The following is a 22,421-nucleotide window of genomic DNA, read 5'->3' on the forward strand; positions in this document are numbered from 1 at the left end:
AGAAAAAGAAGCAGGACAAGCTGAAATGGTTGTGTTCAGCATGTAGTATTGGAGAGAAGTGCTTAAAAGATTGAGAGGAAAAGGCAGAAGGGAGAATAGAGGATTGTGTGTCCCCACCCCCTGAAATACTAGAAGGATTCCCTGGAGAGTGGGAAGAACACGGGAGAGGGATGGTGGGAGGTAGCGCTCCAGTCACTGCCTGGACTCGTGGTAAAACAGGTCCAGGTCCAGCTGTACAGGCACCAGTCAGACAAGTGATGGCGCCAGGAGGAACCACCCGAATTAAAGTCCCCTTTAACGTGAGTGGCTTGGACGCTTGGAAAGAGGTGGTGAGAACCTACCGGGATGACCCACCAGGGGTCGCAAAAAGATTTGAACTAATAGTTAAAAATCAGGACCCTGATTGGAAAGATAAAGACTTAATGCTAGATGCTATGACAGAAACAATTGGTTCTGAGAACAGCTCGTACTCATATATAGGCACAAATTACTGCTAATGTCTTGACTGGGGTAGTTGATCAATATGTTCCCCTGGCTGACCCAAATTGACTTCCAAACAGTAACACCGACTATTGAATGCTAAAACAATACCAGGATTGGGTAAAATTTGGATTTGAAAATGCAATCCCCAAAGCCATAAATTGGTCGGAGTTATATGCTGTGAAATAAGGTCAAACTGAAACCCCTGCAGAGTTTTTAGATCAGCTGAGAGCTGCAATGCGCAAATATACCACTTCAGACCCCTTGTCTGATGTGGGGCAGTAGCAATCGGTATTGTTTCTGGGACAATTGTCTGAGGATATTAGAAGCTTCAAAAATTTAAAGAACCAGAAATACAAGACTTAGGAAAGCTGATTGAGGAAGCTTGGACAGCATATAGAAATTGGGATAATAACGACGGGAAGAAATTGGGAAGGACAATAGCCACTGCCGCTGTTGCTGCTCTAAATCAACAGTATAAAGGTGGACCCACAGGGAGGGGAAACCAAGGTGGAATGTGAGGTCATGAAAGAGGGAGTTTTGGTTAGGGGACTAGAATAGAGTTGAAAAGCAATCAGTGTGCTTATTGTATAGAGACTGGACACTGGAAGAATTACTGTCCCAAGTTGGAACAAGATTCTCCAGGGTTTGGGACAATAACAGACCTGGAATTATGGGGACCTGGGGAATCTACCCTAGTGAATCCACTGGTTAAAATAAAGCTAGGGAACAGGGATAAGGAAGTAGAATTTTTAGTAGATGCTGGAGCCTCTTAACTCTGTTTTGAACCAACATTTAATACCTATGGACAGAGGTTGGAGCAACTGCCCAAACTGAAAAGGCTTTCTTTATGCAACCTATAAAGTATGAATTAGGAAAACAAATAGAGATACATAACTAACTTCATTTTCCTGAAGCCCCTAAACTGTTATTAGGGAGAGACCTATAAGAACAGTTAGGAGTGAAGATTGGGTTTGGTACTGAAGGAACTGAATTTGGAATAAAGGAAGAACAATTAATTGAAATATTAAGTTTGTCTTTGTTACAGACTGAAAAGGAGAGCACAATACTGACAGAAATTTTGGACCAGGTATATCCAGGTGTGGGGGCTTCTGGAATGCCAGGTAAGGCTAAGAATGCCAAATTAAGAGAAATCAAGTTAAAATCGGGAGCTGCTCTGGTGAGGATTCAACAGCATCCTTTGCATATAGAAAACCAGATAGGGGTAAAAGAAATTACTGATAAATTTTTGCAGTTCAGACAGTTAATTGAATGAGAATCAGAATATAATACTCCTGTCTTACCTGTGAAGAAACCTGATGGAAATAGCTATAGATTAATTCAAGATTTAAGGGCAATAAACAAAATTGTACAAGACCTATATCCTATGGTGGCAAATCCTTACACTTTGTTAAATAAATTAAAAGGAGATCAAGTATGGTTTACCATATTGGATCTAAAGGGTTCCTTTTTCTGCCTGGTCTTAGCAAAAGAAAGCCAGAAGCTATTTGCTTTTGAATGGGAAAACCCTGATACAGGGAGAAAAACCCAGTTAACCTGGACAGCGTTACCACAAGGTTTTAAAAATAGCCACACTATTTTGGGGAATCAGTTGGCCTGGGAACTTGAGACCTGGACCCCTCACTCACCAGAACAAACTTTACTACAGCATGTAGATGACCTTTTAATAAGCTACGAGGACGAATGGATTATGTACAATGAACTGTCAGTTTGCTTAATTTTCTGGGGCTTAATAGATATCAGGTGTCTCAACAAGAAGTTCAATTGGTCCAGCAGCAAGTGGCCTGTTTGGGATTCAAAATTTCAGGAGGACAAGAACTGGGATCGGGAAGGAAAGAAGCCATCTGTCACACACCTGAACCTAAGATGGTAAAAGAACTCCAAACTTTCCTCAGGATGACAGGTTGGTGTCAACTGTGGGTATATAATTATGGACTTTTGGTAAAGCTGTTGTATACCTTGCTAAAGGAAAATTAATCAAGATTAATATGGACTAGAGAGACTAGAAAGGCATTTGAACAATTAAGGAAAAAATTGATGAAAACTCTTGCCTTGGGTCTCCCTGATGTCTCTAAACCCTTTTGGTTGTTTTCACTGGGAGTGCTAGCCCAACAGTTGGGACCCTATAAGCAGGCAGTTGCTTACTTTTCTAAACAATTGGATAAAGTGAACAGAGGATGGCCCGGATGTTTGAGAACAGTTGCAGCAGTTGTTCTCAACATTCAAGAAGCCTGAAAATTTACTATGGGCCAAAAGATGATGATATTGGTGTCCCATACTGTCTTGGCTGTCCTGGAACAAAAGGGAGGCCATTGGCTTTCTCCTTCTAAATTTCTGAAATACCAAGCCATTGTGGTGGAACAGGATGATGTGACGTGACAACATTGTGTCAACTAACATTGTCAATCCAACATCTTTGCTCTGTGGAACCATATCAGAGCCTGTAACCCATGACTGTCTGAAGACCATGGAAGCTGTTTATTCTAGTAGACCTGACTTAAAAGAAGAGCTGCTTGAGGATGCTGAGGACCTGATTCGTGGATGGAAGCAGCTTCATAAAACAAGGAAGCTGTAAGGCAGGATACGCTGTGACCACCACTTCTGAAGTAATTGAGGCTAAATGATTGCCAGTAGGAACTTCTATGCAGAAGGCTGAAATAATTGCCTTGACTAGGGCCTTAGAGATGATAAAAGGGAAAAGGATCAATATTTGGACAGGTTCAAAATATGCTTTTGGAGTTGTACATGCTCATGGTGCCATATGGAAAGAACAAGGGTTATTTGCAACTCAAAGAAAACAAAACATGCAGATGAAATTTTAAGGTTGCTGGAAGCCATCATGCATTGCCAGGGACACCAAAAAGGTAACACCGAACAGGAAACTGGAAATAATTTGACAGATTGGGAAGTGAAACAAGTGGCAGAAATGACTGAAACCATAGCATTAGCTTTGGTCCCAGATGCTAAACTTTCAATTTTAAACTCAGATTTGAAACCTGACTATTCAAAGGAAGATGAAAGGTTACTTAATGATTTGAAGGATAATAAAGGAAAAGATAGATGGCTTTATGTTCTAGAAGGGCGAATAATAGTGCCTTCTAACATACTGTGGAAATTAGCCTTAGACAAACATAAGAAAAACACACTGGGGCACAGATGCTTTATACAAGCAGCTAAATCAAAAAATAGTAAGCCAAAGTTTATACACTACTATGAAACAAATAACCCAGAGATGTGAAATCTGTTTGAAAAACAACTCAAATATGACAAATAAAATTCAAATTGAAGTTATAGGGAAAGGTAATAGTCCGGGACAGCATTGGCAAATAGATTTTTCTGAACTCCCCAGAAAAGGGGGGTCTTGATACTTATTGGTATGAACAGATACCTTCCTCTGACCAACCTGAGCATTCCCGTGCAGAACTAATAAGTCAAGAGAGGTTACCAAAGTGTTATTGAATGAAATCATTCCCCAATTTGGAGTACTGACAGTGATTTCATCAGACAGGGTACTCATTTTTGTTCACAAGTGATATAGCAAATCAGCAAAATATTGGATATAGATTGGCAATTGCATACGCCGTATTGGCCTCAAGCCAGTGGACAGGTTGAGAGGATTAAACAACAAATAGCAAAAATTTGTCAAGAAACCAATCTATATTGGTATCAAGCTCTTCTCCTTGATCTATTAAGAATAAGAGCTAAGCCCAGATCTAAAGAAAATGTCAATCCTTTTGAAACTTTATATGGCAGACCTTATAAATTTCAATTTAAAGGGGAAGACTTTAGCCAGTTAGGAGAAAACTATACCAATATGTGGTATCATTGAGGAGACAATTGAATAAAATTAATAAGGTAGTTTTGGGGACTCGAGTCCAGGGTCTAGATCAGTTGATTCATCCTTTTAGGCCTGGAGACTGGGTATATGTTAAGACTTTTTCAGTCAGCTACTACAAACCTCTTAGTGATTGGCCTTCCAGTTCTCTTCAATGTGACATATAATGATCTCTGGAATAACCCTAAAATTCAGTTTAAAGAATGGAATGTAGATCCACAAGTTCTTTATGGGACATAAAGGCTCCTAAATTAAAAGAAAAAATTAAATGCCTAACAGATCAGAAAACTACCATTCTGGGTAACTTTTCAGTGGGAAATTATTCCCAGTGTGGCTGATACTTTCAACTTCAACTATGAAAGGAGTGTGAAAACTATAAGGGAAAATATTAGGAAGTTCCTAAAGGAAGGTGATGGTATTGGTTGTACAGAAATACTGTCAGAAAATTGTTACCCTCTTGGTGAACTGGACCACTTACATTTGGGGTAGTTCTTCCGCAAATTAAAATAATGCCTCAATTACATGGAGCAGATTGGGTGAGACTGCCCACAGGGAGACAGAAATATACCAAACTCTCTGGTAATACAGCCTACAGCCTTTCATTCCTTCGCAAGATGGTTCATTCCTTGGCTAGGAGTCAGTGAACTAGAAAAAGCTATAATAAATACCCCTAGTATGATGGAAAAAAAATTGGAGGCGCTAATCAGATGTGATAGCCACATTACAGGGGGAAGTCACCAAAATTTCTAAAGTCACCCTTCAAAATAAAATGACTCTAGATACGATGTTGGCTTCACATGGGGGAGTGTGTGCAGTTATAAATTCTAGTTGTTATACCTACATAGATGAAACAGGAAAAATAAATGTAGATTTAGAAATAATAAAACAACAGTTAAGTATTTTACAAGAGATAAAAAAGGATGATACTTCCTTAGGCTTTAAAGAAATATTTAACAAACTTACTTCATGGTTGCTGAACTTCAGATGGTTAAAACAATTATTTGTATTGATTATAGGAATAACTGTGATGAGTGTAGTAACCTGTCTAATAATTCAGTGTTGTAACTGCTATTCACAAAGGAAATATAACAAATTCATTAAAATGATGGATAGAGCTATAAGCACTATACTCTCCACAGAAAATGGGGAAATGAAAGAGCTCGAATGAATTCATGACAGTTCTTGATTAGGACTAAACTGTGATATGTGAAAGCTTTGCTTGTGTTTTGCTTCATTTCTATCTTTGTTCCCCAAGACTCCCTAACTGTTTCCCTAGGCCTCTTTGTCTGTTTAGGTAAGATTAAGACTCTTGTTAGGCTTCCTACGTAAATCACTGATAACTGAGACTCAAGACCTTCAGTGGACACTTGGACAGTTCCTGGAATGTGCAAACTAAGATAGGAGGGACTCAAACAAAAGGATACAGAGACCCTGTAATGAGGAGGATGATTTGTGCTGATTGAGGAGGAAAACACCTGGGCTTTACTTCACAGCGCATGCTCTGGAAAGATCAACTAACAGACACTGTGAGGAAGACTGCTTACTCGACCACGGAAGACCCCCAACAGAACTTAGGACACATGCTCAAAGGGTGTCAACTTACGTAAATGGATCCCGAGAACTCCTTATGATAACACATCCCTTCCCAGGAAATCTAACGAATATGTATGATTTTTATGGATGCAAACCGATGTCCCTTACTAACTTGGGGGAGCCCTTATGGTGGAGAATCCCCAGGGACCCCAGTGCTGCTAATAAAGAATACCTGCTTAACAGTAACAAACTTTACTGTTGAGTCTATCTCTTTGTTTCAAGTATATTAGCATTCTTTAGGTGTTTTATAATAATGTCACCTTGGTAACTGGAGACTTAACCACTGCAGTCTGTTGTAAATTCTTTTGGAGATGTAAGGAAGTGCTTTGGGTGCATTTATGTTACAAAGAGTTACCATTAAAAACTTCAATATTGAGGAGCTGTGGTGTTGCAGACTTCCTGATGATGGCTGTAGAGTGTTCCTTCATTTTTGGAGGAAAAACATTTTTCATCAGCGTTTTTATCAGAGGCTCATTAGGGATGAGCACAGCAGCAAGAAGATGATGAGCTGTCATCTATTGTTCCAGCTTACAAATTAAGCCATTCTTCTACTGATATGTGCAAGCCTTATCCAAATATCCCTGCAGGAAGAATTACACAACATTCCACCCTCCTTATCACAGCACTTCTCTCTCTTGTCTAAGATGTCTAGAGAGTAACAAACCCTTACAATGGATGGGGGGGTTAAGAAAAATGCCTCATTCAGAAAACTCAGCGCTGATTAAAAATAAACTGTATCATGCTGACTGACACCAAAGCAATATAGTATTAAGAAAATACTAAAAGCAGAGGTGAAATGGATAGAAAGGGGAAAATGCTTGTTCTGTATCTGTATGCCCATCCAGTGTCTGAAGTGGTAATTACTTTATGATATATGATAGTAGTTATGTTGGGAGTCTGTGGAAATTAATGGGCTTCTGCTGTTTGACGAAACACTTTAAATGAGATACTTGTGGTTATACTGGTCTGAAGAGGGCTGGTAAAAACCCTGCTTACAAGCCTTAGTCCTGATCTGAATGACTCTTATTGTAACACCTCTTTATCAAGCTTTTCCTGCTTTCTTCTAGAGGGTGAAGCTGTAAAAAGAATGAATCGTGTTTTAAGACTGCAATGGATTCCCCATGTTCTGTTTTCTCTTTTTGACAGACCAACTGAGGGACGACTGAACTTGAACAGAACTTTGTACTGGTGTCCACTTTGTGCAGGTACCTCGCATGACCGTGATTTGGTGCTTGTGAAGGGCTAAGCAATGGGTCTCTGCCTGGGAGTTTTATTGCCCTTTATCCCTGCAACCTAGACGTCAGCAGTGTGAAAGAGGCCTCATCTACAAAGGCTGTGTGGCAACATGGCTCACAGGAGGGTAGCTGGAGATGGGGGAGGGAGGAGATGGCCCTCTTAGCCCCCTGTATTTTGTGGAGAGCGATTTTTTTCTGCGTCATTCCTTGACAGGCAGATTAGTTTTTGTCTGGCTGACAGCTCTCCTCAATGTACAGGGTTTGCAGTAGAACTGTTGTGATCTCCTGCTGTGATAGATGGCAACAGTAGGTCTTTGTGCCTCTCTATTTGGAAAACCACTTGAGAGTGCGGCTAGAAAGGAGGCAAGAAGTATGTCTTGTTCCTGTGCTGTGTACGTGCACAGCAGGAGCCCTCACCTTGCGGTGACTGGCTGTGAGCAGGACCAGGAGAAAGGGAAACTTGGAGTGGAGGCTGCTGCAGATTAGAGCTGAGGGGTATAACAGAACAGATAGGTGAAGGGTGTGAAGCACATCAGTGTTGTGGTCCCTGCGGTTTCCACTCCTGAATTAAGTCCTAATTGTAGTGTCCTTAGCTTTTTAAGGCCTTGCCTTCAATGATCGTGATAATGGTAGGGGTAAAGGGAACAACGAATGTGTATGCAAGAGCAATCATAGGCTCTGTGTGCATGCGCTGGCCACTTTATGGATTTCAGATTAAATAAAAACACGGTTTAGCCAATCCTGTTTTCTGGATATGTATGTATTGTTTAAAAGTTGAGCCTGTGACTTCTTGCCCTCTTGTGATGAGAGGGAACAAAGTGAGTAGAAATTAGTGGACTGCAATCACTATCTAAACTTTTGCAGTTGAGAAGCAGCTTGTAAATGTTAGTCCTGCATCTAACCCTGTTTTAGAAACTTGGAGTGAGAGTTCAGGTCTACTGACTGGTGACGCCTTAGGAGTGTGCTTCTCCAGAGTGGGCAGCCGTCAGCCCTGGATCTCATTTACTTCTTGCTGGACTGTTTAGTCAGATCTTAAGTGTTCATGGTGCTCCAGTTGTTTCCATTAATATGTAGAGGTATTACTTTTTTCCCATCAGTTATTCTGGCAAGGAAATTCAAACAAATCATTCTCTTTTGCAGCATTTTTTTGGCTGGCCATTGCACCCAAACTACTGCACGGGTATATATTCTTGTGATGTTCTGGATTTAGTACCAGTGTCATAGGTGAGGAACTTTGGCAGAGAGAAATCAAGTTACATGCTTAAATCAGGTTGGGACATTGTTAGTGCTGGAAACTAAGCCCCAGTGTACTGAGCTCTGCTTCCACGCCCTTGTTACAAAGGTAACACTTTTTCTGTCCTCAAAATTAACAGGACTGAGTAAGCAATTGCACCATGAAACTCTGTGCTGACCCCCAGAATAACTGCTCTAAACTTTGTCTCTGATCTGTTTGCTAGATCTCTGACTGTCCTAGCACCACAGGGTGCAAAGGGAAAGAAAGTCTTAAAAAGTTGCTGAGCTGGCCTTTACGTAGCCTGTGCTACTCACATGGCATGTGTATGTGTGTCACAGGTAGTCCTCGACTTGACTTTGATGTTTTCTGCGCAGAAAACTTCTAGCAGAGCTGGCTAAGCTGTTGCTGCTGAGCTGTGTCACCTGGTAAAACCATGTCCTTGGTTACTCTCTACTGCTGCTGCTGTCACACTTGGGCTCAGGTTGGATGACGTTGATCCCAAGCAGGTAAGAAGTAGGTAAAATGAAATGCTCTAGGAAAGGTTAATAGAAATGCAGGTGGTGTGCATGCTAAGCAGCAAGTTTGCCAGCTCTGCACACTGTTATAAAACCTTCTTGGGGAAAGTTTTTTTTCTTCCCTGTCCCTGTATGTGAAGGTTCAGCTGCCCTGGGTGAGGAGCAGCACTCCCATGGCCTCTGCACCCTCCCACAGCCTCTGAGGTGGGACTGGGATTTGGCTGGCTGGGGCCACCCCAGCAGTGCGGCCGGGTGGGCAGCAGCCCCCGTGGACACGCACACTGCCCTTCCCCAGCGAGGAAAGCAAGGGACCGTCTGCTGCTGGGTCCATCATCTCAGGAAAGCAAGGAAGTAGCACTGTATTTACTGTACGATACAGCTGTACCGTACTGTGGTGTTGAACAAGCTGCTGGTTGGAAGCAGCGTATTTAACTATTCCAGCACCAAGCAGTTTCTGTTCATGTAAGCCATGTGATCACTTTGTGGTGTTTAGGCTTGATGAGGAAAAACTAGTGTGCTGCAGGAAGCCTGTGGGCTGTCTTCTGGAGGAAGCTTCTTCAAATGTAGCTGACCATTCTGATGTATTCTAAAGTCCCTAGAAAATGCCTGTTTAGCAGAAACCTTTTTTATTTACAAAAAAACCCAAAACACCAGAGTAAATGAGTCTTCTTCCAGAAGAGATCTAGTAGGATTTTTTTTAAAAAAATTGTCTTTTTAAAAAAAAAAAAAATCAAAAAAAAAAATCTCAGTTATCTCCTTTAGATGCTGAGGGAAATAGGTCAGTCTCTGAGCAAGCCAGCCCTCCAAAAGCCAGGCTGTGAGTGCTTACTGTCTACAATGCTACTGGGCTGGCTGCTTGCTAACAAATCCCTTTGCTTCAGTAAACTGGCATCTTATTTTCTGTCTTCCTGGAAGTTTCCTGAAGTGGTGCTATATTCATAGTTAGTAGTTTGATTGATATGATTCACAGGCCATCCAACATGGATGTGGGTGGGTTTGAAAGGCTGAGACTGGTGGAGGGCTTTGTCTGGAACAAGGCACTGAGACCATGTGATTCTCACTAAGGAATGATGTCAGATGGGGTTATAAATCTACAAAGACTTTTAACTTTAATGCCCGTTTGCTGAATAACTCTTTTCTTTGCACTCCGCAGGAGAGTTCTGACTTCCCATCTGACACTAAAAATTTCATCACATGCGAAAGAAGCAATCTGTCAATGTACCACGCTAGAGATGGATTGATGGCAGTTGCTTTTGTTCTATTTAAAATAGCTTCTGCACACATCTGGCAAGATTAAGCATCGTTTTGATAGGTACATGTGACATTTTATCTTTGCAAGAATGATATATCATAAATGAAACCTGAGCTGGACTTTCTTTTTATTTCTCCACATTGTTCTGGGTACCTGCTAATAGCTCCCATGATTGCTAATGGTTCTCTGGGTAGAAGATGGCTACAGAGCCTATCAGAAGCTGTAAGAGGAAAGGGAATCCATACTGGAAGGCAAGATCTGAATCTTTCTAACTCTGCAGCAGCTCTGATCCAAATCTTGATTTCTTGGCCCCAGCCCAAGGATTCGTTTGTTCTTTTCTGAATAAAGTACTATTGTAAGGCTGCCCAGAACATAAAGGTATAACTTTTCACTAAAAAAAAAAAAATAATACAAGCCTCCTCGTCGGCTGCAGTTTGCCAGTATGTGTATCCTTAAACTGAAAGGGAGCATCTTCCAGCTGGAGGGTGGCCTGTGATGACAGAGTGTTAATTCTGTACTAGCTTGCACTACTGTCTGCTTCAAAGGTTTTTTTCTGAGCAAAATTTTATTGGTTCGATGTGTAGGAAAAACAGGGACAACATCTTAGCAAAATAATTCCTTTATCAGTACAATCTGTCCCTCTGCAAGAAGGTTTTCCACCTAAAGCTCCAGTGTTTTCCCTCCAGGATGTATAGCTGTGTTTCCCCCATGAGCCATTAAGAGTGAAACATCCATTTAAAATCTTCAAATTATTATTCTGGAACAAAAATATTTCAGGGAAAGCAGATGAGCCTAATCCATATCCCTGGAAGGTATGGCCATCTCAGATTGCTGTGCACAGAATGTACCCAGCCAAGTAATGGCTTTTTGCCTCTGCTGCTGTCATTGTGAGGCAATTCCACAACCCCCTTCCTTTGACGGTTACACACCTTCTCATTTATTTAGGTCAATTTGTTTCATTGCAAGCATCAACCTTTACCAATACATTAAGAGGGGAAAGAATGCCTGAAACTAAACAGCAATCAGATTTTCCCCTTCATGCTCATTTGAAGAGATGAAGTCCTTTTAATGTCCTGTTATACTATAGGTTAGCTATACCTGTCATCATCCCTGAAGTCTTTTTCTGCATCTCTTCAAGGCAGAGGAATCTGGCCAGAATTGTACAGAAGGTATCACATGTGGGTCTGATACAAGGGCTTATGTCTTCCTTCAGTTCTCATGCAGACCACAACTGCCTTTTTCTTTTTGAGCTGGTGTCACATGATTATCCTGCTAAGGTCTTGTATACTTGGGTCTCCCTCCTCTACTGTTATTAAATTATGATTTAATATAACAGATAAAATACAGAATAATTATCTCTGTATAAATGTCTGTGTGCTTTTGGGCTGTTAGGGTTCACCAAGAGCTTACAGCAAAACCAAGTCTGCTTGTGCTTTCCTGAGGTTTTCTGTCCCCTGGAATTTGGAGAAAGCACTTCTGCAGGACCCAACTCTCTCTACTCACCCTGTGGTGGACCCTTTTCTCCTGGCTGGGTTTTATGACACTGTTCTCTTGATCCCAATGTTCCTGGCCAGTTGAAGTAAGTTTTACGTCTGACAGAAGTAACACTGAAGAACATCTAAGCTGGTCTTTACAGCATTTCCTTCTGTTTGTGAGAGGCAGGTTGTTTATACCTGTTGTGTTGCTCTCCCGCTCCTTCCTTTAGGCAGGGCCCCAATTTATTTAGATTAGTACACACATAAAGGAAATGTTAACATAACCACTGTTATTACAAATTACTTTGTTCAGACACCAGCAGTTACAAAATTCACTCTGCTGCAATTTACTGCCCTAGTATTACTGGCTTCTGCCCGTGTTTAACTCTTGGTCACTTGACGAAAGCAAGTCGTTCTTTCCCTCCCCTGGAGCTGCCCAATCTAAAGAATTTTCTGTGTCTACTCAATCTTTTGCTTGTCCTAGAGGTCTCCAGAGGAAACAATAGCTTAGTATTTTGGTGTTCGAAGCTAGAGACCTCTTTTCTCTCTTGGTCTGTGCAAGTTAAAAATAAGTAAAGAAGCAAAGGATGAAAATCTGCTTTTCTTCACTGCAGGTCACTGCTATCAGATCTTTGCATTGCTGGTGTGGTACTATGGTAGGTACACTGGATCATCCTTATACAGAAGCTCTGTGGCTTTTCACTGCACATTTATAGATGAAGATGATGCTGTTGGGCCCAGAATCCTTTTTACCCTTTGTGCAACATAATTCCAGGGAAACTTTTCCCTCTCCTGGTTATGAGTAGTATTTTCTTCTTAGTGCAGTGTGTGGAATGGTCACTACAGAATTAATACTTTTCTGCATTGCAGTGTTGTATTCAAGAGCTGGGGCTCAGGTGAGATGGAGGCAGTATCTTCTGCTCTCTCCTGTTCTCCACTCTCTCCCTTAATGTCACTCTGAGATGGGCTTTGATGCTGCTCAGGACACGTCCTGCCTAGGACTGAATTGCCAGTCAAAGCCAGGGTGAGAGAAAGTAATAAATGTTGAGTTTGACTCTCTCATCTAGCAATCAATAGTGACTTTTATCAGGGACCTGCATCTATAATTTCTCTAATACCAAATGCAGACTGTGAGCTTGAGGCAGACTGTCTGCAGTTCCTCTGTTTAAGATGCTTTGCAAGTGCTTGTGACCGTATAAAGCTGAGTGAGCCTGTGTCCTGTGTGGTGATCTAGCCTATGGCAAGTCCCAGGTTTCTAATCTCCAGGAATGAGAAAGCGCTGTGTGTCTGCAGTGGGTCACTTCTGAATAGCTGCAGTGGGAAGGGCTGACATTTAGCAATTGCAGCCTCAAAATTGATACACATAAGATGGCACAGGTTAAAACAGGAGCAGATGCCTCACAGCATGTATGTGTCTGCATTGGTTATACGATACCCCAGAACTTCAGATGCTTTACCAGGCACAATGCAGGCAGTTCTTCCCCAAATCCTAGTCCTGCAGGAAAGGCAGGATGCAGGAAGGAAAAATGTGATGCTGATGTGCTTTCCTGTGGGCATTACAGGGAACAGGTTATTTTGCAGGACTGTGTGTGTATTTCTGCAGGTAGAGAGGATTTCAAGAAAGGAACAAGGACTTAGGGAACCAGAATAAAAAACTTGTTGTGGGAGTACTAAATAGGAGATGAATGTAGACTCACCTGAGCTGTGTGACACATTCCTATGTCTCTGTGCTGTGACAAGAAGGAGCTGGTACCTAAGAGGCAGGGCAGAGGCTGTGCTTGCCACATCTCCAAGATGCCACAAGGCATGGAGGCAGGCAGAATTTTGTGCTCTAACTTTGATCAGCAATGGCCCTTTAAGGCTGAGCAAGGCATGCAGCACAGACACTGCCCAGTTCCAAACCCAGCAGCCACGTGAAGTGTACCCGGGTGGGCAGTGCCAGGCTGGCACAGCAAAAGCCTCCCCGTGGCAGAGGGAATCTGATTGTACTTGCTGGCACCCACCCACTCTGCTCCCCTTTTCCTTGGGTCAAGTGAGAAGAACCTGTCTCCAAGCACAAGATTTTGGAGGTATGTGTCAGAGTAAGAGATGCCTGATGGTAAAATATCTGTCTTGCCCTGATTTCTGCCTGGAGTGCTGCAATGTCAAGTGAAATAACCTTCTAAGCTGTCTCTGGTGCAGAGGTATTTTGGCTTATGTTATTGCTGGGAGCTTTCTCTCTGATGAGCTCTCTCTGCGCTCCTGATCTCTGGCTCTCTTCACTCTTTTTTTTCCTTGGGCTGGGATGTGTACTGTCTGTAATGCATCAGGAAGTAATACGCAATGAGGAAACTCTCATCGTCTCTGCATCAGGGAGAGAATTATTGACTGAGTGCTGAGCAGTCAAGTTATTGATTCAAACCATAGCCCAGTCTCTCCGTCTGCCGCTTGGAGTGGCCGGGTACGTCCTTCTGGTTCGCTGCATTTAATCGGATTCCCTGAGCTGCTGCACAGAGGGGGAGAGTCAGAGCCAGATCCATCTATAATGTTCGCTTCAAAATCCAGTTCTGTATCCCCTTCTCCGTCCATGGAGCAGGCAGATTCAGATGCTCTGGACATCAGCACCAAAGTGCAGCTGTACGGCGTGCTCTGGAAGAGACCTTTTGGAAGGCAGTCAGCCAAGTGGTCCAGGAGGTAAGCCACAGTCTCTGAGGGATGCTCAGGTGAAATACAGAGCCTAAAGGGGTTAGGGTAAGTTTAGAGCCCAAGTACTTGGCTCTTCAAGTGCAGCTAGCCAGGCAGAGACTAGGGGTGAAACTTTGGGCATGGCTTCCCTGATGTTCCAAGTCTGCTTTACACAATGGCACCCCATTGTGCTTTCTTCTTTATCTGCCCAGACCCTGTACTACATGCACTTCAGGCTGGGAATAGGGACTAGCTGCCTCCTCTGGATAGTTATGTTATGATCACTGCATGAAAGAGGAAGAGTCGGCCCATATATTTTGCCCCCAAAGTGCTTGGCTTTGTTCATTGGCACTTGTTAAAGCTCTTTGAGTCCTTCAGGTGTGAGATGGCTCAACTGAACTAACTGTGCGTGTGGGACTGTATGCGTGTGTGCAGTCTGCGGGGGTTTGTGGACAAGCACCAGTACTGCTGTGCTGCACGACGGTGATGGCATGTTTGGGACAGCAAATGCAGACTCTTCCCTGGAGGGAAGGTGTCTCTGAATTCTCTCCCATCTGGTGCTAGGGAGTTGTAAGGTGTTGTGTGTCGTATATCAGCAACCAGGAAGTTTGGAGCTGGAAAGCATTTGCTATAACCTTCCACCAGGAACAGAAGCATATTCTATAATATTGAAGTGATGGGTCAGTCTGTGGTTTAAAGTTGGTGCAGTTTCTTTATGCGAATCACTGAATCTCACAGGAGAGTCTTCCGCTAGTTGTCAAATGATGAGACATGACTCTTTATGGGTGGGTACTTGTATAGAAACATGGTACAGCTCCTTCTCATTGCTCACTGAGGGTACATCATCCAGTGGATTAAGTCTTCCAGCATCCTGGATGTCAGATTAATGTCACTGCTTATAGATGTCATTGGCAAATGATTCAGTTAGAAGACTAGCAGCAGAGAAATATTTTCATCCAACCACTGCCAGAGATATGTTTTGTGACCCAGGGTTTGGTGTTGTGATCTATTAAAGAAGAATAGTAGTACTTATCCGCCTTTAGTAGTTTGATATCTGCAGATGAAAAAGTCTGCTAGAAAAGCAAAGTTATGTTGTTTTCTTCCTCCCCTCCCCTTTCCACTGGGAAAGGCACAAATGAGTCTTTAACAAAAGGCAGCACAGGGAGCCTGAGCTACCTCTGGAGCTGAAACGCAGTTTTGTAGCCTTTGTAGCATAGTGTGTCTCAAGGCTTTTTGGAAGAGTAAATTAACCAGTACGTGAACAATGACTGTCAGCTCCCTCTGGTACTTACCTTTTGTGGGTACCTGTTTGCTGGAGTCTGCAATGTAGACACAGCACATCAAATCCACCTCTAAACCCAGCTTTCCAGTTTTACTCTGTGTAGTAACCACAGTTCTGTCGAGTTTAAGCCTGTGAGGATGGCATGGCCTGAAAAATAGTTAAATATTGCTTGGGATGCATTTTGTGTTTGTAGCTGTCTTTGACCTGCATGCAGGTTTTATTCTGTGTATCTCCCCCACCAATGACTTTTTTTTACCCAGGAGAGAATTTGTGCTGATGCTCCCTACTCAGCTCCCAAACATTGATATTTGAATGAATTATATCTGGAAACTAATGTGACTGTGTTACAGAAAAGAAGTGGTCAGAATAGCAGTGGGGAAGGTAATTTGCTATGGAGGAGGCTTTCTTAAAAGTCTTTCTTCTTCCTAATCAAAATTTCTTGGAGGCAAATAGCCTATCTCTGCTCTCTGTCATTATTTATTTAGTGCTGTTCTATTCCTAGAAGTCACCCCTATCTTCAGCAAGTGGTAAATATTTTAGTGATGGCAGGTGGGAAGAGATGGAGAGGTGAGCGTGGGGCAGGGATGATGTGGAAGGTTAGCTGCAAGCACAGCAGCTGAGGGTCCTGAGAGACCAGACACAGATCAGTGGGACAGGGAGTCTGTAGGGTTTGGAAGGAAGGGGTTTCCAGAGTAAAAAGACTGTAATAGGAGGAATAATAACATTTTTTATCACAGGAGAGATTTGCTTTAAAGAAAAAAAATCTTACATGTTACTATAAGTCAGTCATGGGGGCATAAGGATCAATTCATCCATTCCTCCCACTTACCCCCCATGCCCAGCAAGACACACAGCTGGTCAAGTACATTATTTTATGAAAAGGAGATGTTTCCCACTCCAGCTAAATTAAGAAAACAATATTAACTATTGCTAGATACAGTTGAGGACTGAGCAATGTAGAATTTGCCCTGAAATCTTGGATTACTACTTTTTGTCTGCTTGGTATTTACAGGTAGTACCTTTGCTGTGAAGTAATTTTGCACTGGACAATAGTACTACTCCCTGTCCCAAGGAAAGTCTTTTCAAGCTATGGGAGATAAACCAGCATGTAACAGGAAAATCGATCACATCAGGGCATCTGGGTCTGCGTGGCTGTTAAGAAATGCATGATACTTATTGGCTTGACCATTATAATTTGGCTGTAGCAAGTGCTGCTGGAGACACTGAAAACAAGTGTTTAAGGGAAGGATGGAGGCTGACTGGATAATGGATCAAGGAAAAAAGTCCAGTCACGGTGTCCAGTGCTTTGGAAATTGAAATCACGGATTTGGGGATTTTGCAGCAGTAGAGGTTGAGCAGGGAGGGACAGCAGAGCCTTGTTCTAGTCAGGGCTGGCATCTGTGAGGACAGCAGGGCTTGAAATGAGGCAGTTGTTTGGAGTGCTTTCAGTGCTTTCCCTTGCCCACACAATGGTCTGTCCTGCAGCCTAAGCATTTGTGTGCTGCCTCCGCTACTGACCGAGAGTGGGCTGGGTGCTTCTGGCACTGGACCAACGTGGCTGTGTTTATCTGCCAGGGCTGACGTCTGAGCATGCTGCCTTTCAGAGCTTTATTTTGAAATGCCATTAGCAGCATCCTAGCTCCTATCTCCCCAAGAGAAGTCCTATTCGTAATGTGAATTTTCTTTCCTTGTAAAATAATAACCTTCCAAGAGAGTTGCAACCATCTTCTGAGTTCACTGGTGCTTTTGACCACTGGGTCATTGGAGTGGCTTTGGAAAGTCCTATTCTCAGCCCTTGATTTATGGTCTTCCTTTGCCCTCCAAATCGCACCCTGTTCTTCCTTCCAAATAACAACAAGCAATTCAGTCCCTTTACTACAAAAGTTACACTGGTAACAGCATCAGGCTGGCATGGAGTCTGGAATGAAATGCACAAGGTACGTACCTGCCCTGGACGTGGCATGAATGGGGCACTGTAGCTTTGCAGGTGGGAAGTGACACCGTGTTCTCTACTGTGAATAATCCCAGCACTGTGCAGAAATGTCAGGCTCTAAACTGACTGTCACCATTCAGGTGTGAGGTTCTGGGGCTAAGGACAAGCATTCCAGATGGGCATCTGCTCAGTGGTCAACCAGAGTCAGAAAAACAAGGTGGAACATGAGGAATTGCAAAGAGTAGAGGATAAACCACAAAATATGCTTATACCTCTGAGTAAATCCATCAGACGTGCCAGGTTGCTGCTGGAAGGAGATGAACGCAGCACAGTTAAGAAAGAAATTTTATCTTTTCTTGGACCAATCCTGGCTGTGGCACTGCAAAGCATGCATGTAACCTTGTTTTCTAGCACAGTGGCTGCCAACAGTCACCGCATGTGGTCACAGGACAGATGGAAAAGATGATTGTTTAGGACTCTTTGCTGCTCTGAAAAATCTAGAAAGCACACAGCTGCAGAGCGGCATGTACGTGTGTGGCACAGGGGCAGCAGGACTGCCGAGGCAGCGGGGCTGTGAGTCAGGCAGACTGTGTGCTTCCCTCTCATCCTTATAAACTTCCCCCTTGGCTGGTTGCTGTCAGGAAGCATCTGCCTCTTCCCGCTCCCTGCCTGGCTGGGCCCCACTCCAGCTGCCAGGCGCCGGGGCAGGAGGCAGGCAGGGAAGCCTGGAGCTCTCAGGAGAGGAAGAGTGAGGGACAAGTACTGCTGTCTCTGAGCTGACGTGCTGATAAAGATCATTTGCCCATCGTTTTCTTGAGCTGTCCCCAGGGAGGGAGGACTGGGCTGATCTTGTCACTGGGATTTGCTGCCTGTACTCCTGGACTGGTGCCCAGAAAACCACCATTGGAAGGAAGGAAGGACCAGTGAGAATGCTGCAGTTTTATATTATAAATATTTAACATGGGATATTGTCACTTTAAAAACTTTTACAAAGATTAGCTAATTAATCTCGTTAGCCCTCTGTGACACAGTGAAAGCGCTTTATCCCCAGAGATCAGGTATCTTTACTTGTTCAGTGTATAGCTGTTGTTTCTAATCCTGGCATAGTCGCTGGGATTGTTACAGTTCCAGTTCCTTTGCTATTCCAGTTTAATTATGCTGCGGTTTCAGTGGTTTCTTAGTGCAGGATCTAGCAACAGGGGATGGGTGACCCAAAAGAGTTGGCCATGTGTGAATGGCTCTTGTATTGTGCTGCACATGGAGTGTGCGTGGTTGGACCAGGCCTTCTCGCCTTCACTGCTGCTCTCCAGGCTTTCTGAATGCTGCTCTGTTTTATAAATCTCTTCTTTATTTGGTTTCTTGTTTGTACTCAAAATCTTCCCCTGTCTTTCCAGCACTCCCTTTCTTCTGCTGGCACACGTGTGCCTAATTCAGATATGTGTTCAGTCAGTCCCCCAGTCCTAAATGAGGGGGTCTCCCTATTCTCCCTTGACCATCTTTTTCCCTTTCTGCTCTTACTCACCTGGCTGCTGCTTCAGTCTTCAACTTGCTCTTGAGTCTTGTAACTCTTTCTCCTCTATTCTTTCACTTCATTCCTCTTTTCATTGTGCTCTGTCGATTATCCTTCTACTGTATGGAGACTTTGTCCTGAAAGTCAAAGTTAAAATGGTGATCTTGGTTGCTTAGATGTTGGCTTCTAGGTGAGGATAAAAGAAAGCATATGATCTGAGCATGAAGATAATTATGTTCATGAGTTAACCAGATTTTAAATGTATTTCCTTCTTTATTTTTTTCTTCTCTTCCTTTTTCCATTCATTTGGTTTGCTGTGGTTTTTTGTTGTTGTTGTTGTTGTTGTTGTTGTTGTTGTTGTTGTTGTTGTTGTTGTTGTTGTTTAAACTCTTGTTTTGTACATTTACATTCCAAATCCCCACAGATTCTCTCCACATCTGTGAGGTCAGGGATCTAAAAGTTTATTAATCTGCCAGAGACACATCAATCCTTACAGGTCTGTGCTATGCTTTGTTCTTGTTTTTGTTTTTGTTTTCACTGGAGCATAATCTATAATATGGGGATTATCAGGAGCACTGAGCAGACAAAATGTGTGTAACAAACTAAAGCCTGGCTTTATCTGGGAGTAAAGCTTTATATTAAAAATCACACGTAGTTAAAGATCAGTATCTACCTATCTTGCAAATGTTTTCTTGAGGTTGTTCAGACTGAAAAGACTGTTGAAAGCAAAGAATAGACTTCCTCCTTTTCACGTGGTGTGTTGGTTTTTTTATTCCTCAGTTTTGTATTCGTGCCTGCGGTATCTGGTTCACTCTAACCCACTGGACCAAGCACAGGCCATTTTTCAGGCAGGATTGTTCTTTAAAGATGTTATTTCTGTACTTATTGTGCAGATGAGACAACATGTTCCTCTAAAAAATCAAGTTCTTGTTGAACTAAGCATTAGAGACATAAAGTGAAGATGCAGCTACTCATAAGAAAACGTTCTTAAAAAGTTAATGGGAAGAGGTTGGTGGAAAAATGAAACAAAGGCACAAGACTGCAGCTTACAGAAGTGATGTGGACAGGAGGAACCAAAACCGAGCCCTGTCTGCTCTGTGGAGGTCTCTCTGATATATGCCTTGGCCAGGGTCAGCTCCAAGCCTGCTGCAGGGTTGTGGCTGCCTTTGCCATTAATCAAATATATCTGAAAATACCAATCCTTGTTTCACGCAGAGGTGAGACCACAGTAATGTGTCCCACAGAGATGTGCCTAATGCATCTGCTATAAATGGGCTGGTGTCTCAAAGTTGTGTGAGCAGTTCAGCCCCCCTGCTTCTCTGGGATGCTCCTTCCCATCCCTGCCTACTGTCATGAGGAAACCATCCTGGTCCCTGGTCTGTGACACTGACAAGAGATTTAGAATGGAGATTTTCACAACAGGGAAAGCGAGTTGTGCCCCATGGGCAGTCCACCTCCCTGTCCATCTTAGGCATCTCTTACAGCCATACAGAGGGAACATGGACAGCCACCACAATTTGGTCAGGCATTACTTTCCCAACTGAGGGGACGTTAGATGCAGCTCCTCTGAGAGGTGCACTGGAACACGAGCTCAGGCTGGAAGGGAGGTGGTCCCCTGGGTGGAAGGTGAATAGTAGTTGCTCCTACTCAGATGACTTGCTGGACAGGCTGCACTGTGAATGAGCATCTTTTTGGTCTTCTGTCAATCAAATGAACTCAGTGCAGAAGAGTGATTTTTGCCCTGAGTTGTACTGTTCTGCCTAGAGAGATTTTGCCAGGCTGTGGTCAGGAACAAGAGGTGAGGTTAGGCAGTCAGCCACCATGTTCATGGAGTATCAAATGAGAAGACAGTGACCTGTTGAGGAAGCAAGGTGGCTTCTTCTCCCCACCTCTGATGTCAACACCAACAGGTATAGATGAGTGAGCAAGGAGAAGAAAAGATTTGGGGCTCAATAACTGCTGCTGGTGTTTGTACATTATGATGAGTTCTGGATGTAAATATGCACATGTTCAATGACTGTCATTTTTAAATATTTTGGAGCCGGTGCACAGTAGGTCCAGAGCTTGAGCCTGCTGCAGGCAGTCAGAAGTTTAGCTTTGTTCTGCGTTTTTCAGTCCCTCTGTGAACCCATCGTTTGTGTTTCCATGGCATGGGGCAATTTCATCTGTTTTGTCAGAGCCACGGCAGAAGAGCAAGAGATAGGAGCTGGTGGAAGTGATAAAGCTTTCCCCCAAGTGTAATAATAATAATATTGCTAATAATATAATGATATATATTATTATAATGATAATTCTCTGCCAGCTTTGATTTCTTTCTTTAGCTTTAGGAACTAAGCTGGTATCAGATTGCTGTGCTCGGCTGCATCTGACAGGCCCTCTGCTTCAGGAGAGGACTGGGGTAGCATGGGCACATGGAGGTATTACAGTTGCTCTTGTGGATCAGACCTCTTGGCCAGTAGCCCATCGCTAACAGCGGTTTCAGAGGAAGGTGCAGGAATCCCCAGGCTGCACAACTGGAGAGCGCTGCCTGGAGAAGTCTCTTCCTGATCCCTCTCAGCAAAGGCTTTCTGCCCAGAGGCAGGAGGGTTTTCTGGGGATGTTCTCGTTATTCACAGAAATGCCTTATCTTTTCCAGATTCCTCATGAGCTCTTGTCCTTGGGACCACATGAAAGTGATTTATACAACAGTGTTTTGTGCAGTGTAAAAAGGCTTTCTTTATTTATTTTCAGCTATTGCCTTTCACTTTCTTCCCAAACCCCTCTTTTCTCCTACCAGAAAATATGTACAGAACAGTGCCACACATTTTCTTTGTCATTTATTCTTCTGAAACATCCCTATTAAACTTGTCCCCATTTTTTCAGCTGCTCTTCAGAATTTTTGAGTGCTGCAGAGATTTGGACTGGCTTTAAGCTAAGTCAGATACCTCTCCTCTGTACCACTGCCTTCAGGGTAAATGCAACCTCAATTTTTGAAGAGGAGAGGGACTCTCCCAGGGGCATTTTGAACATCCAAATAAGCTAAAAGTGGCACTCCTTTAATCACAATTTTGAGGACACGCTCCAGTAAATTAGAGGCTTGGTTTGCAGAAGCTGTGATATTTTGTGGCTACTGTATAGTGTTCATCAGAGCATACCTAAGGCTAACTGAGAAGAAAAGGCACATTTTAATGTGACACATATGAGGAAAAAAAAATTTCCTTTGTATTTACAAAGGTCAATGACAGGAGATTTTGCCAGGAGCTCTACTTAAAAATATCTCTAAAATTTATTTTTGCTCCTGAGTAATTTCATGGCCAATCTTTTGCCTCAAGAGTCTCTTGGGGATGCTAGCCTGTGACTCTCCCTGCCATGTGACTCAGTGTTACAGTGGAAGACTTCCCTTTTGGCTTATG

General features: G+C 43.0%; 1 protein-coding gene across 4 annotated transcripts in view; it reads left to right on the forward strand.

Moving 5' to 3' along the window:
* The first annotated feature begins 13,111 nt into the window (after window positions 1–13,111).
* Window positions 13,112–22,421, forward strand: part of PLEKHD1 (pleckstrin homology and coiled-coil domain containing D1) — a 29,072-nt gene continuing 19,762 nt past the window's right edge. Inside the window, exons 1-2 of one of the 4 annotated variants that reach the window (XM_026849641.1) lie at window positions 13,116–13,823; window positions 13,950–14,313. In XM_026849641.1, coding sequence (XP_026705442.1) covers window positions 14,165–14,313 — 149 coding nt within the window. In that variant the 5' untranslated portion in view covers window positions 13,116–13,823; window positions 13,950–14,164. Of the gene's footprint in view, window positions 14,314–22,421 lie in introns of all 4 variants that reach the window. The other 3 variants (XM_026849642.1, XM_026849643.1, XM_026849644.1) reach the window with 3 other exon arrangements.

Source organism: Athene cunicularia, assembly GCF_003259725.1.
Source record: "Athene cunicularia isolate RWA chromosome 5 unlocalized genomic scaffold, athCun1 chr5_part1, whole genome shotgun sequence".
Lineage (NCBI taxonomy): Eukaryota > Metazoa > Chordata > Aves > Strigiformes > Strigidae > Athene > Athene cunicularia.